Consider the following 16,977-nt stretch of genomic DNA (forward strand, 5'->3'; position numbering starts at 1 on the left):
AAACACATGGTTAAACAAACCCATATTTTATTTTTCATTTTAAAAAATGAGTGAAAATAATTCTTATTTATTCTTTAAAAATTATTTTATATTTTATTTTATTTTTTAAAAATAATGATTAAACGGTATTAGAAAATTTTAAAAAGAATTTTTTATTTTTGAAAACAGAAAACCGCTTTTAAATAATAGACCAAACAGAGTCCTAATTTTTTTGGTTCATAAACTTTTAAGAATGGTTGTATTTTGTATAAAATTATTATTATTATCTGATTATAAAAATAGAAATAAAGAAAATTAAAAAAATGTGTCCGCAATTTATACTTTCTAATTTCTAGAACTATGAAAACAAAAGTACACAGTGTTTTTAACAGAAAAAATATATTTGACATGGATAAATTAAAATAAAAAAAAAATTCTGGAAGATCCTGATGATACAAAACCAAGCAGTGGAATGCTGAGGGTAGTATACAAAAATGCTGATATTTGCATCAGGATGCCACGTGTCGACGACGATAGGGGGATGTGAAAAGCAAGTGAAAAACCTCCGTATTCAGTTATTCGGAGGGCCAGGCCAGATAATATTGACATTTGCTATTAAAAACCGCCATATCAAATATAGCTGTCACTTGATATCGGGCACGGCAGCTGCGATCGTTTTCAAATGGGAAGCTCTGTCGATGCCTCCGCAACCGAAACCGACGGCGACACCACCGAAACCGACATCGACGTCGACGCCGACAGCGACACCGATGACTACCCTCCCCTTTCCGATTCGTGTCCCTTTTCTGAAGGAGAGAAGGTCCTCGCTTATCATAACCTTCGTATTTATCCAGCCAAGGTTCTCTTTCTTTCTTTCTTTCTCTTTTCTTTTTCTTTTTCTTTTTAATTTTTATCTTTGATTGCTATTCGATATTAATTTTTTGTTTTATCTTTTATTTCCAACAATGTGTAACGGTGATCTTCCCTCTGCTTCTTGCAAAGAATTGGAGTGTTAAAAAGAAAAAGGGGAATCGTAGTAGCTCTCATTCACTCAATGTACCCAAGATGGACTTTGGTGCCGTTTGGTCTATCGATAAAATGTTGAGAAACCAATAATAATAATAATAAATCAGAAAATAGTCTTTTAAATTACTTCCCCTTTTCTCTGTCTTCTCAGCAACCAAATGGAAGGTTTGCCATCATCAATAAAGGGTTATCACTATTCATTGACTACCTAATGTAGTAATACTGTTGATTCTTGATCATAGTCTAGATTTCATATGGGCGTGTTGGAGGCCTTGCTTAATCTGCAGGGAAAATAAATTTAAGTAAGAATCTAATAGAAAGAAGATTCCATTGTTTGTAGGTCTTTAAATGTGTGATTATTTGAAATTGGTTCTTGGATTCTGCCTGAGTTTATATCAAGTTATTTTTATATAACTTGATAAAATTGTTATATATATATATATATATATATATATATATATATAATTGTTCTTCCTCTTCTTCTTCTTGTTATTGTATTGTTAAGAGATTTAAGGAAAAGAATTGGGGACTTAGATCTTATAGCGAATTCCAGTGAAATTGCGGTTTGTTAGAGCCTTTGTTTCTTTTTGTACGATTTTGCAACAACCCAAAAGGAGCATTACTTCATATATTTTTGGGTGCTCATAAAAGCATGATATTACAATTTTCTTCAAACATACCTAGATCCTATAAAACTAGTGTCTTTGAACTTCTAACTTGTAAACTAAGAGTACGTTGGGCAGTGATTCTAGGAAGTGTTTTTAGTTTTTTTAACACTTGCTATAAAGTATTAGAAATACTGAAAATACTTCCTAAAATTACTACCAAACGCACTCTTAAGTGATTTTTCAACACTACAAGCGATTTTCCAGTTTTTTGAAAGTGTTTTCTAAAATCTGTCAAACACTTAAATTTTTTTAAAAACACTTATTAGGTTAAAAATACTTCCTAAAATCATTACCAAATAGACTTTAAGTTCAATTAGGAAGCCCTCTAGATATCATTGGGCGAATGCTTGTTGGTGGAACATCATCAATGAAGTAAAAGTGGCCACCATTATATATTGCTAATTCATGCTCATACAAATGAATCTTCTAACTTCTATTTGGTACATGCATGCACTTGCGTTGATTTGCATGATCAGTTTTAGTTTGTGTCAAGTTGCCTGACATATCAGCCTGAGCTCATCCAAGTCAAGGTCAAGTCTGGTTTTCAACATGGCTCACCTAAAGTCTTAGAAATAGTTTCCTGAGCTTGGCCAAATGTTGGGTTGGTTGTTGAAGGGGAAAAAACAAGGTCAACCCAAAAATCCCATCTGATTAAGCCCTAGATTGCTACCTTACCTCATGCTTACGGGAAGGACCTGATTGGGACAAGACACAAGCTCTGTGTCCTAGTGTCATCATTTCCTAAAAAATGCTGCAGCCCATTAGAAGACAAAAAGATTTTTCCACATTTTCAAAAGCTTTGTGATTTCTAGGGACGAAATCTTAGAAGTTTGAAGTCATGGGTGAACGCGAGAGAGAGAGAGAGCGAGAGAACGGAGGGGATGAGGGAGATGAAAGCGCGACGAAGCGAAGGAAAAGGGCGAGAAATAGCTTCGTCGTGGAATCCAAGACTTTTGAGATAGATGCAGAAGAGAAAAGGGGAAAAATACAGGTCGCGATCTGGGAAAAAAAGAAAGGGATCTCTTCTTGGGTTAGACTGGGAGCGGCGAGTCTAGGGTTTCTCTTGGAGAGCCTAGACCATTGTATAAAGGACGGGAAAGGAGGAAAATGGGAAAGGGAGTGGAAAGAAAGTGGGAGATCATACTCCCTGGTGCGTAATGAGAACAAAGCGGGGCTTTTCCTCAGGCTGGGGGTGGTCGATCTGGAGAAGAAACGGCATAGCATTATTATTCCGAAAGGGAAGGGGGAAAAAGGGGGATGGGTGACCATGGCGGAGAAACTATAGCAAATGGGAGGTCTCATGAGAAGGAAGGAGCACAAGCAGTCAGAGTGGGGTGGAGGGAAACTTGGTTTGGAAAGATCGTATGCGGAGGTGGTGAAGAATCAGAAGAACAGAGACAAAAACGTAGTGAGAATGGAGGTAAGAAAGGAGGAAATACAAAACAACTTGCGAAAATTGGATCACTGTATTATAGGGACTTGGGACCCTAGTTCAGAAGGAAGAGTGGATCTGGAGCCCTTGGGGCGGTCTCTGGCAAAGATTTGGGGTTTGAAAGGCAATCTAGGGATGGCAAGATTGGAAGAGAATAAGGTTTTGCTAGAGTTCGGGATAATGGAAGAAGCTACATGGGTAATGTCCTTTGGGAAAAGATCGATTGGTGGGATTAATTTGGGGTTAGAGAGATGGAACCCTAGGGTCGGCTGCTTAGAAGAGGGGGAGATTACAAAGGATATTTGGGTCAGGATTGTAGGGCTTCCATTATCGTTATGGAACCCGAACATTTTGAGAAGAGTGGGAGAGGAGTGTGGCGGATTTTTAGCAATGGACCCTCGGACGGAAGAGATGCAGGAGCTTCGATGGGCTCGGATATTGATCAGAACAGAAGGGGAAGATCTGCCAAGGGCGATGGAGATCGTAGTTGAGGAGAAGGAGTACTCCCTTGCTCTATGGTGGGAACTGAAGCCGGCTCTGAGAAAGGCTCAGGAAAACAGGCGTGTAGAGCACGAGAGAACCAGAGGAGAGGTTAGGGGTGATGGGGGTTCACGCGCTGATACGCGAGTGGGGAATGAGATGGAAAGCGCTAGGCTCAAGGAGCTGTGCCTGTCAGAAGAAAGGACGGGGGATAAGGAGGGAGAGCAGGGCAGGGAGCTAGCCAAACGGGCGCAAGGCAATTCGGGGGCCCATCCATCCATGGAAGGCTTGAATTTTGGGCCTTCGTCGTTAGGCCCAGAGGTGGGCTCAAAAGGAAAAAATAGGAAGGCTGGGTTGTTCACCCAAGGGATAACAGTGGGCCGAAATTTAAAACAAAAAGGGGTAATGGGTGAAGAAGCTGGGCATGAAGTTGGGTCGTCGAGAAAATGGTGGACCGCCGAGGAGGAAAGCCCATTGTGCGACGGGGTAATGGCTCTGGATGACAGCCCAAGTAAGTCGATGCTCCAAGACATTAATAAAGGCCATCAGATGAAGGTGAGCTTGCTGGCCATTCCTTCTTCCAAGAGCGAAAGCAACACGGAGGAAGAAAGCTTCAAATACTGGGTGACAGAGGACGTGAGGAAGCAAAATATGAAGTTTTTGCACTCGGCGACAGACTCGACGCTTGTTGAGGAAGCGCTGAGGTATGGGTCTGTCTCACTGTGGGAGGGTGAAAGGGTTCCTGGGTCTTCTCATCTTATTCCCTTTATTTTAGATCGGGCTCCGGAGGGGGAGCATTACGATCGTTCAAGATCAGTTGGGGAGGGGCCTCAGTTTGAGGTTCCCTTGTGTGTGTTATCGGGAGACGGAACAGAGGAGAATGAAAATGGCTGTTGGGAGATGGTCGAGACTAATGGTGTCAGCGATAAAGATAGGGGTGCGGAGTGGGGCTTAGGCTTGAATAATCCTCAAGCTCTCAGAGGTGAGAAGGAGGATAGATGGGAGGAAAGCGACCTGGCAAAATTCAGTCTCTTTTTGGGCTTTTCGACCGAGGGTTTAGAAAAGGAAATCCTGGATTTTTTGATTAAAATCAGAAAAAGAAGGGAGAGAATTCATGGGAAGGTGTTGTTAGAAAAGTCAAAGTTTGAAAGAGAACTAAAGAGGCTGGAGTGTTCAGTGAACTATGAGAAGGGAAGGAAGCAGAGAGACCCTTCACAGGGTAAAGGGTGTCAAATTACAGTGGTTTAATGAAGCTAAAATTGCTGAGTTGGAATGTGAGGGGAGTGAACGAAAAAGTGAAAAGAAAAATCATTAAGACTTTCATAAGGAATCAGAGGGTGGATCTGATGTGTATCCAGGAAACAAAAATCCAACAAATGTCGGAGGATGTGGTGAGAAGCTTAGGTTCGGGGAGATTCTTAGATTGGAGGGCCTTGGACGCTAGTGGGACTGCGGGAGGTATTCTGATTTGTTGGGATAAAAGGACTTTGGAGATTTTGGAGTGGGAGGAGGGCCAATTCTCCTTATCTTGCAGATTCAGAAATGTAGAAAATGGAACTGTTTGGGTATTCACGGGGGTTTATGGACCTTTTACAAAAGACGAACGGGAGTGCTTGTGGGAAGAGATTGGGGCGATCAGAGGTCTCTGGGAAGAACCGTGGTGTGTTGGGGGTGACTATAACATCACCCTGTTCCAAAGTGAAAGGAGTAGGCAAGGAAGAATAACCTCAGCTATGAGGAGATTTGCGCAGATTGTTGATGAAGTTGGGCTGATGGATATTCCGCTGCAAGGGGGAGTGTTTACTTGGAGTGGGGGCTCTAACAATCAGTCTTGGGCTAGGTTGGATAGGTTCTTGGTGAACTCTAGTTGGCTTGATCAGTTTAGTGGAGTTCTTCAGAGGAGACTGCCTCGGCCTCTTTCTGATCACTTTCCAGTGGTATTAGAGGGTGGTGGTATGAGAAGAGGGCCCTCGCCCTTTAGATTTGAGAACATGTGGCTTAAGGTGGAGGGCTTCCAAGATTTGATTAGAAGCTGGTGGCGGGAGATTGAGGTGAGAGGTAATGCTAGTTTTAGACTAGCTACAAAGCTGAAGGTAATTAAACAGAAATTGAAAGTTTGGAACAAGGAGGTGTTCGGGAACTTGGGGTGTAATAAAGCAGCAGCTTTGCAACAAGTGGAATTCTGGGACCTTGTGGAAAGTGACAGAATTCTGTCAATGGAGGAAACGGAATTAAAAAAGGAAAACTATAAAAAATGGGTGCTGTTGGAAGAAACGCATTGGAGACAATTATCAAGGGAGATTTGGCTAAGGGAAGGGGACAGAAATACGGGCTATTTCCACCGTATGGCAAATGCAAAGCGCAGTAACAATCATTTGGACAGAATTAAAATAGATGGGGTGTGTCTTTCTGAGGAGCAGGAAATGAGGGAAGGAATTGCAAATGCCTACCAGCAGATGCTTTTAGAAGGGTCGGGATGGCAGGCTGACATTGGGGGGCTGCGCTTAGAGCAGATCAGCCACCAAGAAGCAGAAAATTTGGAAACCCCTTTTTCTGAGGCGGAGGTGCATTCAGCTTTGATGGAGATGAATGGGGATAAAGCCCCGGGGCCGGATGGTTTTACAGTAGCCTTTTGGCAAAGTTGTTGGGGCTTTGTTAAAGAGGAGATCGTGGCAATGTTTAAGGAATTCCATGAGCAAAACACTTTCCTCAAAAGCCTAAATAATACATTCCTGGTCCTAATCCCTAAGAAAGGTGGGACGGAAGATATTGGGGACTTTAGACCTATAAGTCTCTTGGGGGGGTTGTATAAATTACTTGCTAAAGTCCTAGCTAATAGGCTGAAGAAAGTGATTGGGAAGGTGGTGTCCCCTGCTCAGAATGCTTTTGTGATGGGAAGACAGATCCTTGACGCCTCCCTAATTGCAAATGAGGCGATAGACGTGTGGCAAAAATGAAAAGAGAAGGGGGTCATTTGCAAATTGGATATTGAGAAAGCTTATGACAGTATGAATTGGCAGTTCTTAATGAAGGTTCTACAAAAAATGGGATTTGGGCCAAAGTGGATGGGGTGGATGTGGAGCTGCATATCTTCAGCAAAATTTTCAATCTTAGTGAATGGGGTTCCTGCTGGCTTTTTCCCGAGTTCTAAGGCGCTTCGTCAAGGAGATCCCCTATCTCCTTACCTCTTCGTAATGGGAATGGAAGTGTTGGGGGCTCTTATTAGGAGAGCTGTTGAAGGGGGTTTCCTGTCAGGATGTAACATTCGGGAGGGAGGAAGGACAACTTTGAACATCTCGCATTTATTTTTTGCAGATGATACAATAGTTTTTTGTGAGGCTAATAAGGACCATCTAAGTCATTTAAGTTGGATCCTCTTTTGGTTTGAAGCGGCCTCGGGGCTAAAGATTAATCTGGGCAAAAGTGAAATCATCCCGGTGGGTGAGGTGGAGGATATTGAGGAGTTGGCAGCGGAGATAGGATGTAGGGTGGGATCTTTGCCGTCCCAGTATTTGGGTCTACCCTTAGGGGCTCCTAACAAGGCCTCCTCGGTGTGGGATGGAGTGGAAGAAAGAATGAGGAGAAGACTTGCGCTTTGGAAAAGGCAGTTTATCTCTAAAGGTGGCAGAATCACTCTGATTAAAAGCACCTTGGCCAGCATACCCATTTATCAAATGTCTCTTTTCCGGATGCCGAAGACTGTGGTTAGAAGACTAGAAAAATTGCAAAGAGACTTCCTATGGGGAGGGGGAAGTATGGAGAGGAAAATTCACCTAGTGAAATGGGAGATAGTGTGTGGGGACAAAGAGAGGGGTGGGCTTGGTTTGAGGAAACTTGGCCTATTGAACAGAGCTTTGCTTGGTAAATGGATATGGAGGTTTGCTTGTGAAAGAGAGAATCTTTGGAAGCAGGTGATTGTGGCAAAGTTTGGGCAAGAAGATGATGGATGGAAGTCTAAAAAGCCTAATGGGGTGTTTGGTGTAGGGGTGTGGAAGGAGATCATGAAGGAGACTGATTGGTGCTGGGATAATATAGAGTTTATGGTGGGGAAGGGTACTAGAATAAGATTCTGGATTGATGTATGGTGTGCGGGTTCAGCGCTGTCCCAAACCTTCCCGCACCTCTTTGCCTTGGCTGTTCATAGGAATGCTACGATGGAGGAGATGTGGGATCAGAGTTCGGATCAAGGAGGTTGGAATCTAAGATTTTGGAGGAACTTTAATGACTGGGAGGTGGGCATGGTAGGAGATCTGCTCCTTAAGCTGAGAGGGTTTAGGCCTTCTTTGGAGGAAGATTCGGTCTCTTGGAAGGGAGGAAAAAACGGTAAATTTAAAGTAAAGGAAGCGTACGGCTGCCTAGTCAATCCTATGGATACTGTTTTTCCGGAAAAATGCATTTGGGTGGATAGAGTACCTACCAAAGTCGCTTTCTTTGCGTGGGAGGCTACATGGGGGAAGGTGTTAACGCTTGACAGACTTCAGAGAAGAGGATGACAATTCCCTAACTGCTGCTTTTTGTGTGGTTGTGCAGAAGAATCTGTAAATCATGTCCTTATTCACTGTATAGTGACTAGAGCCCTTTGGGAGTTAGTCCTTGGGCTTGTAGGTGTTAAGTGGGTCTTTCCAGAATCTGTAAAGGAGGTCTTGTTTAGCTGGAGAGGTCACTTGGTGGGAAAAAAAAGGAAAAAGATTTGGAAGGCCATCCCGTTATGTATATTTTGGACGGTTTGGAAAGAGAGGAATAGATTAGCCTTTAAAGGGGGTGTGATACATATACAGAAGCTAAAGAATTTTTTTGTTTGTAATTTGTGGGGCTGGGCTAGAGTGGATATTGGTGATAACTCTCTCTCCCTTCTAGGCCTTCTAGAGTGGCTAGCTTCCACTTAGGGGAGGTGAGGTCCCCTTGGTCCCTTTTGTTTTTTGGTTGTGTGGCTATAGCTGCCTTGTATATTTCCTGTATACTGTGTGGCTATTGGCCTCTTTTTTAATATACATTGGTTTACCTATCAAAAAAAAAAAAAAAAGCCCGACATGGATGGGCATGCAGTGTGTCCCAAAGTATGCTAAAAACCATAGTTTTAAAAGGCACAAGACACACCTGTCTATCAAAAAAAAAAACAAAGACACACCTAAAATGCAAAAGTTTTCTATAGCTTAGGTGTAAAGGCAACATAAGGCATGCTTGAATGAAGTAAAATTAACTTGGGATGCATATCAATTTTATTAAATATGATCCAAATTTAATCCAATCAATAAAAATTTTAAGATTTCAGATATTTAAAAGAAGCATTTAACAAAAAATAATAAAATTATATAAATTTCAATATATAATTAAAATTCAAGAATAAAAGTGTTTAGAAGGGAAAAATAAGTAGATAAGACATTAAGTCAACAAATCGCATGTCTTAACAAACAGGGCGGTATAATTGGGGAGTGGTTGGGTAGTGGCCTGGGTGCATTTTAAACACGCCTTTTAAAACTTTGCTAAAAATAACCTAAGAATGGGTCCTTAATAGAGCCCTACCTGAAAAGGAACATGGAGAAGCCCAGACTGATCAGTGTTAACTCGGCAAGCTTCAAAACATATCTAAAAAAGAGCTCAAAAGGAAAAGGATGAATAAAGCTGTACCTTAAGCCTAAACTTTCCTCCAAAGCAGGAATAGGTCACAGATAAAGCTGGACCTGAAACACAAACTTTCTTCCCAAGCGAAGAGCTCTGATGAGTGACACTTGTTATTCCATTTTTGACACCTGTACAGCTCCATCTCAATTGTATGACTTCTTTAAGGGGATGAGCTCTTTAAATATGTGGAGAGAACCTTGCAATGCAAGTTCCTAAGAGGCCAAGACTTGCACTTTCCTTTTCTCTGAGGAATTCTAGTGTCTTCAGTTATTGTTGGCTTGAGTGGAAGATAGCCAAATCACAGAGCTAATCTTTTCTTCTGTTTGCCAAAAAGGCAGTACAGTTTAGAAAGTTTGGAGAGTATATATGAAAGTATGTGATCCTACAACCTTTATGCATATAGCAGAGTCATGGTGGCTTCAAAGTAAGAAGTTGATGGTCTGAATGCATATTTTACACTTCCTATCAATATGCCACCTGGTAGGCAGTATTTTCTAATACACATCTATGCTTTCTGTGCTAGATCCATATGTTCTGTCAATTTTTGTCTTGTTTCTATCCTATTTAATGCTCTAAATCTCATAGGCCATGTTCTTTTATTTGCAAGGTGCGAAGAATTGAATTTCAGATGAATGAATGGAAGTATTTTGTTCATTACCTTGTAAGTATTTTACACACACACATCGGTTTTTTCATTCTGCAATGATTTTAGCTCTTACCTCCATTAGTGTGGTTGCATTAGTTCCAAGTTGCTGAGTTTGTGAGCAAATAGGATTTTCCTATTTTGGTATTTTGATAACATATAATATATTTTTTCCTCAGGGTTGGAGCAAAAAGTGAGTACATGTTCCAGCTCAAATTTTCTGAATTCCGATATAAATTCACAGTGAGAATGCCAAGTGGGTTATTGGAGCCAGTTTAGTTTATTTTTTTATTTCTTATTTTTCACTTAATATGCTGTGGTTCCTGAACTTCTGCATTTTGGTGCAAATGTTATGAACTCCACTTTCATTCTGTAAGTGTTGCTGTTGGTGGATTTTAAAGGTAAATGTTTTATTTTTTTTTGTTAATAGTCACATGCATATGCAATGTACATATTTCTTCTAGCTAGGGATGCTAATATGTGTAAGTATGCATTCTTGCTGAAAATAATAAGCATCCTTTATTGCAGCATATTGATCATTACTTGTATTGTGTTATTGTTTAGCACAGTGTCTTTTCAGTTTTCCTTTGATGCATATGCTGAATTGCTTTACAACCAGTTCGTCTATTTGCTGCATAAAAATTATCTTCTGCTGGATTAGTTAGTCTTCTGAAATTTTTCTTTGGCCATTGTTGATGATATTTTAATATAGCTGCAAAATATCTTTACATTTTAATAGAACTTTGCTAAAGAGGAGTGGGAGGTTCATTGTTGAGGAAGGAGTTTCATAGTGCTTTTCTCATTTTTTGGATGGCTTAACCTTTTGATTACATAGCCTTTTATCTTCAACAGCTGGGATGAATGGGTGGGCATGGATCGGCTGCTGAAATTTAGTGAAGAGAATGTCCAAAAACAGAAGGCCCTGGGAAAAAAACAGGGCATAGACAAAAACACAAAGCCAGTGCGTGCCTCACAGATTAAGCCAAAAAATTGTACTGCTCACCTTCACTCTCTTCTTTTGCTTTTTATTTTTTTATTATAAACTTGAATGTTGATTCTCCAATTGTTTTCACATAATTCTTAGTCAGTGTCCTTGCATTTCAGATTCTTTCTTTTTCTTAGATTCAGTAATAGAAATGTTCTTGGTCCTTCCATCATTTATGACTAAACGAGAGTAATAAAACTACTATATGATAGAATAAATTCGAGCCTATGACTGTGTCTCTACCATTGGACTAGGTTGTGGTGGACCAACTCTAGGTTTTATAATCCTACTGTTTAGAATGTGAAAAGTGTAAACTATATGTAAACTCTAGTAGGAAATGGGCCTAAAGGTGGGGAAACATGAACCTATGGGATTACATATATTTCTTGATTATGGTGGGATTGGATTGTGGCATTGCTTGATGAGGCTTTTGAGTTTTCTCTGATTTTATGGATAAGGCGAGCACAATGAAACAGGAAAAACAGGCTCCATTTATTATAACAAGACCTGATGTGACAGCATTTAGGTCTTCCTGAATTGGTCAATATTACTTATCAGATTATAGAAGAAAGCAGTAATATGAATCTGGTATCCAATTTTCATTTTTGGGAAAATAACACGCCACATATTTCTTGGCATCAATTAGTCAGCTGCATTCCATGGGAACTTGCTACATTGACTTCAGATTATTCAATTGGAATTTTGGTTCTAGGACAACGTTTCAGTTAAAGTGCTTTTTGATGTTCTTTTGTTGTGTATATGGAAAGGCTTGAAAAGGATCACTTTTGCAAACACAGGTCCAACTAGTATTTTGGGTTCCACTAGATGGTGCAAGTACAGTTCAAGGTACTTGGAAAGAGTGCAATAGAGGAAACTTATTCTTCAATTCTATCTGGAAGAAAGCCAGGTTCCTTGCCTTTTTTGCACTTTCAAATTTTTACTGGTTTCAAAGTAGTTCTCCTCCCAATTTAATCATTGATTGGACTGGTGTCTCTTCCTCCTTCCTGGGCGAATCCTACTGTCCCTAAGATTTGGATGCTTGCCCCATATTGGGCATTTGATGCTTTCTCTGATTGCTGAACCATTGGGAACATGGCAATTTGGTAGCGGTATAACCAGAAATCAATTTGGTCACATGGTCTTTGCTATTCTATCCTGACTGGCTGTTATGGTTAAAGCTTCTAAGTAAGATGAATTCACTCCTCTACTGGTGCTCAGGGAATCAAAGCTTGGGGTTTAAATTGGAAGCCAACATCTTAACCAAAATGGTTGATTTCACCTTGAAATGTTACTTGACCTCTTCTCTGACCCCTCAGGCTTTTATCTTTTGGTTTATTTGTCTTTTTTATCATTTTCCTTTTCAGTTTGGAGGTTGTACTTTGTTTTCATCCTTCAACAAATTTGGCTTGTTATAGAAAAAAATTCAGGGTATGGGAAAAGAATCATATCTTCTAGAAAGCTTAATGGCCTTGTTTTTTAAGGCATTACTAGGAGAAAGGAGAATTAGAGATCAATACTGTAAAATACAATTGACTATATGGATTATTTTTATCTATTAATGTCTGCGGAAATTTGTTTTATCATTCTTTGTGCATCTTGCTGGGACCCCTAACTAAAATGTAGAGACCAAAATTCAAATAAGCTGTTAGCTCATGCTTTGTAAATTGCCCTTAGTAGATTTGAATTTGACATGATGCTCATTTGTCACCATTTTTAGTGTTCTTTTGAGGGTGATAATTGATCAATTAAGATTTGGTAGATTTATAATTATTCCTTCAGTCATTATTCAAATGGACATGATCTTCCTATCTATTAAATCATGTCTTCTCCATAATTTTAAAAGAAATATACTCAACTTTATCTATTAAAGAGTCATAGTCATCCTTCTTTCATATTGATATGGAGAACCACTTCCATTGTGTCTGATCTTATTTATATCTGAAAATAATTTTTGTTGTTGATTGTAATCATCTGGGTGTATAACTCTGTATTGGTCTTCGTATATATTAATTCTGGAAAATGTGTGCAGTTGCAAGAGGCAAGAAGTGGAAGAATGACTGTGTCACTAAGGTAAATTCTTGGATTGTCTTTGTCTGGAGCAAATCCAGAATGATTGAGTTTTTGTATTTGGATATATGGACGTGTACTGTTGGAGATCATTATGGCAAAAAGTTTGCAGGATTTTCTGGTCTGTTGTAGCATGTAAAATTGCATTATGCACATTATTTAATTTATGCCTTTATTTTCTTCCTTCTTTTCGATAGGCGATAGCTTATCTTAGCATGTGCAGGAGGCTTTTTATTAATGGATTTAATTTGGTCCACCTATGGACACTTTTAGCCTAGCCCCAGATTTAAAAGATATGCAATTGGCTAAAGTCCTAAGACGTATTGGCATTTGTTAGCTTGTAGATGGAAGATCTCCCACGATGGGAGGGATCATCTCTTAAAGAAAATGCAAAAAGATGTAGTCCTTCTTAAGATGCCAAGTAACATATTTCCTACATGGATGATACTTATGGTGGATGTTTTGCTGTCTGGGGTTTTTAATTCTATTGGGTTCCATTGTCCTAATTCATGATATCTTTTTCCACCTAGTATAGTATCTTTAGCAGGCTTGAGACAGTTTGCCTTTTCATTTCATTTAGAGAAAAAATGGACTTACAGGAAATATCTCTTAGTCGTTTCCATTGACCTTATTTCACATTCTAGCCTAACTTACTGTTGAAGCCCCATGGAACCCAGTACATTTCTGCTAACCTGTCATGTATAAGACTTGAAAGTGCTTCTTAGTTGATGAGTTTCTCTTTATTAGAATTTATTTGGCCAGGTTTTCCATAGACAGTTTGAGGTTTCCTGAGCTAAGTTTGTGCTTTCTTTATTGTTTGGAGAAGGAAGCTATACCAGTGGAGAAGCTTGTGAACATCCAAATTCCTCCAACACTGAAGAAGCAACTAGTTGATGATTGTGAATTCATTACTCATCTGGGCCAGGTAGTTATATTCTAAATTCATCACGGGGCCTCAATTTTTCACCTTATCAGACGATACATGAATTTTTTTTTGGAATCGAGTTGCTATATGATAATTTATATTTCACATTCGTTTTTGTTCCCTTGGCATAATGGTTTTCTTGTGATAGTTTAGCGTTTTGTTTCAAGGGAAAGATATCCACTATCAGCACACATATTTACAGATCATTGGTTCCACCCAATGTGTATAGGCCTTAGTCCATTAAAATTTATGGTCATTTTCTTATGATAGTTTAGTTCTTTGTTTCCTAATATTTCAAGGGAAAGATGTCCATGCCTATCAAAAAAAAAAAAAGGGAAAGATATCCATAATTTATTTTTCTTTTTTCCTTTTAATATCTTTTTAGGTCCATGTTATGGTGGCTGCCATATACAATAATGTAGATTTTATTGAATTTTCTGTTGTGCATATTTCTGCAAGAGTGACATAATACCCTTATTCCCACAATACATACAACATCCAACCAAGCACCTTTCTACTACCACTATTGTCACCAGCAAGGCTGCCATGCTTTCCCAGCTTCTAAAAGAAGGGAATGCATTTCCTTTTCCAGTCCAACTTTGGGATGTTGAAATTTTCTACTATTGTGAAACTTAAAAAGATTTGTGGTGTATAAAATCGAAGAATTTTAAGCTCTTTGAGTGAAGGTTTCTTGCTCATATTTTAAGATTGATATTTGGTGGCTGCCATTAGAATGGAGTGGTGTTCTTATGTGTACTAAGGAAACAGTTGGTTACCAAAGCCACTTTATTGTTATCTCACTAATATAGTAGGGAACTTTGGAAACAATGTGCATATACCCACTTATTAATAAGTATGAAAAAATTCAATAAACCATTCATTTGGAAAACCATCAATATTTGATTTTAGCAGATAGTTGAACCAGGTGTCTCCTTTTCCTTGATGAGAAACAACTTTTTCCTTTATGAGAAACAACTTTTTCCTTTATGAGAAACAACAGAAGTATGATAGACAGGTTACAAGAAAGGATAGAGGTCCTTCCATCATAAATACAAACCAAACAATGTTAGAGAAAATAAAGAGTCCAAAATTTCTCAATACAGAGAAACTAAAAATGTAAAAGAAATAGGGGGAGCGCGGATGTGGAGGGAGATAATCTTTGATGAAGTTCAAGTGGGATAATGCTCCAATTTGGTGAGGAACCAGTCTTTTAATTTGCCTCTATAGTCTCCTGGACGTGCACCCAAAACTCTAGAAAAACTCAATTTGCACTCGTTAGGAGAGTGATTCACTTGTTAAGTAATTGTGATGGCTCAATTGTTTCAATTGCTTTTTTTTTTTTTGTTAAGTTATATCCATATGGTTCTTATCTTGTATCTTATCCAAATTCAAATAATCGGGTCTATGCTGTAGTTAAGCTTGTCTATGCCAATGTGATGATGATTGTGTGGCTTAGGAATTGTTTTAAATCTTTGTTCTAAATATTATCAAGTCCAATATTCAGCTTCTCAAATTTCCAAGATGCCCTTGTAGAGTTAAATTCAAGTGATTATCAAATATTTTAATAGACATGTACTATGTACATAGAGCTTCTGTATAGTTGGGTTGTAAAAGTTTTTCTAATGCTCATATTTCTTTGCAAATGAGGCTTACATTGTACTTAATTATCTGTTTCAACATGTCATGCCTGAAGATTATGCTTGACAGTGTTTCTGTGGATGATCACATTTAGTTGTTCATACAGCACATGGTAAATGATGAGTAAATAAATACATCAGGAAATGCCAGGGTGTATGGTCCTGATACAAGTGATAATGAAGACTAGCTATTGTTGTGTATTTATGCAATCCTCCTTGAGAAGATAGAGATTAAAGATGACACACACAATAGAATAAAAGTAGGACCAATAAGGATGATTATCATATGATTAATGAATCTGTTGCTCATCAAACTTAACTTCTCATGCATGATATCAATAATGATTGAGTTCAATATATGATACCTCATATGCTGGTCTGTGTTTACACCTTCTTAGTTCTTCAGAATCAACATTTCTAGAACTACCAAATGTCGTATCAACCAACCACCATGCATATGCATGCCATATAAACCAGAACTGTCCCATATTAATTGGACATGTTGTAGGTGTACACCACATTATCAATTAGCTTAGGTAGTTACACCTAATAACCCCAGATTGTTGGAATTATCTTAGTGATTGGAGATGTAGAAATTGAAATGGCCATTATAGATAGGAGAGGTTAGATTTGATTTTTCATTAGCCTAGTTTGAGAGTTTAAGAGTTTGAGGCAGTGAATGGTTTGTTTGTTTTTTTTAAAACTACAACTTTAGAGACAATATGGCTCTATACAGGAGCAGATGGTGGTGGACTAGTGGTGTTAACATATCCAGGTTAATCTTTGTTAAGTTTGGATTTCAAATCATGTGCGGCTTGTGATGATTCTCATTTTATCTTCTTCATATTGTATAAGGGATAAGTAATCCCAACTACTTTTGTTTACTTAATTCTTTGTGCCATTTATTTATCTTCATGACGTATACTTGTTCTTATGCCATTTATTTATTTATATTTTGATTGGCATATCCTTTTGCCATTTATGAGATTCTTTAAGATAACCTCTTACTCAGGAGAAACTTTTTGTATTTGATTGATTTATACATTGATTTCTTCTTGCAGCTTATTAGACTGCCTCGAGCTCCAACTGTTGACAAAATATTGAAGAAGTATCTTGATTACAGGATAAAGAGGGATGGCATGTAAGTATATTTGCTATGGCTCCTGCCATTTTGAACTCTTTTCCAACTTCTAAAGGTGATCAAGCAAAATTGCAATGACACTGCCCTGGGTTTGATAGGAGTTATTTTTGTTGTTTTGGCCTGGTGTGTTATTGAAGCAGTTATATGAGGATAATTTATGCTGGAATGTATACTATAGTATGAGGTGGTTCTTGTAATTTTCACACTAATATGGTTTGCATAGACAGGCATGCATACATCTAATAGTATTTGTACCCCTACCAAAATATTTTAAAAAGGAAAAAGAAAGAAAAAAAGAAAGTAAGCATCTGTGGTGATGCATTTTTTTGTTGTCTCACATCATTCTGTATTTAGTATTCTAGTTTGATGCAT

The 16,977-nt window shown here is 38.6% G+C and overlaps 1 protein-coding gene across 4 annotated transcripts in view; it reads left to right on the plus strand.

Moving 5' to 3' along the window:
* Window positions 1–559: 559 nt before the first annotated feature.
* Window positions 560–16,977, plus strand: part of LOC100266105 (protein MRG1) — a 37,625-nt gene continuing 21,207 nt past the window's right edge. Inside the window, exons 1-7 of one of the 4 annotated variants that reach the window (XM_059734845.1) lie at window positions 560–838; window positions 9,815–9,868; window positions 10,030–10,043; window positions 10,703–10,842; window positions 12,865–12,905; window positions 13,726–13,827; window positions 16,526–16,605. In XM_059734845.1, coding sequence (XP_059590828.1) covers window positions 662–838; window positions 9,815–9,868; window positions 10,030–10,043; window positions 10,703–10,842; window positions 12,865–12,905; window positions 13,726–13,827; window positions 16,526–16,605 — 608 coding nt within the window. In that variant the 5' untranslated portion in view covers window positions 560–661. The remainder of the gene's footprint in view (window positions 839–9,814; window positions 9,869–10,029; window positions 10,044–10,702; window positions 10,843–12,864; window positions 12,906–13,725; window positions 13,828–16,525; window positions 16,606–16,977) is intronic. The other 3 variants (XM_059734846.1, XM_010666242.3, XM_002283107.5) reach the window with 3 other exon arrangements.

The sequence above is a fragment of the Vitis vinifera genome, chromosome 18 (assembly GCF_030704535.1).
Source record: "Vitis vinifera cultivar Pinot Noir 40024 chromosome 18, ASM3070453v1".
In the NCBI taxonomy this organism is placed as follows: Eukaryota; Viridiplantae; Streptophyta; class Magnoliopsida; order Vitales; family Vitaceae; genus Vitis; species Vitis vinifera.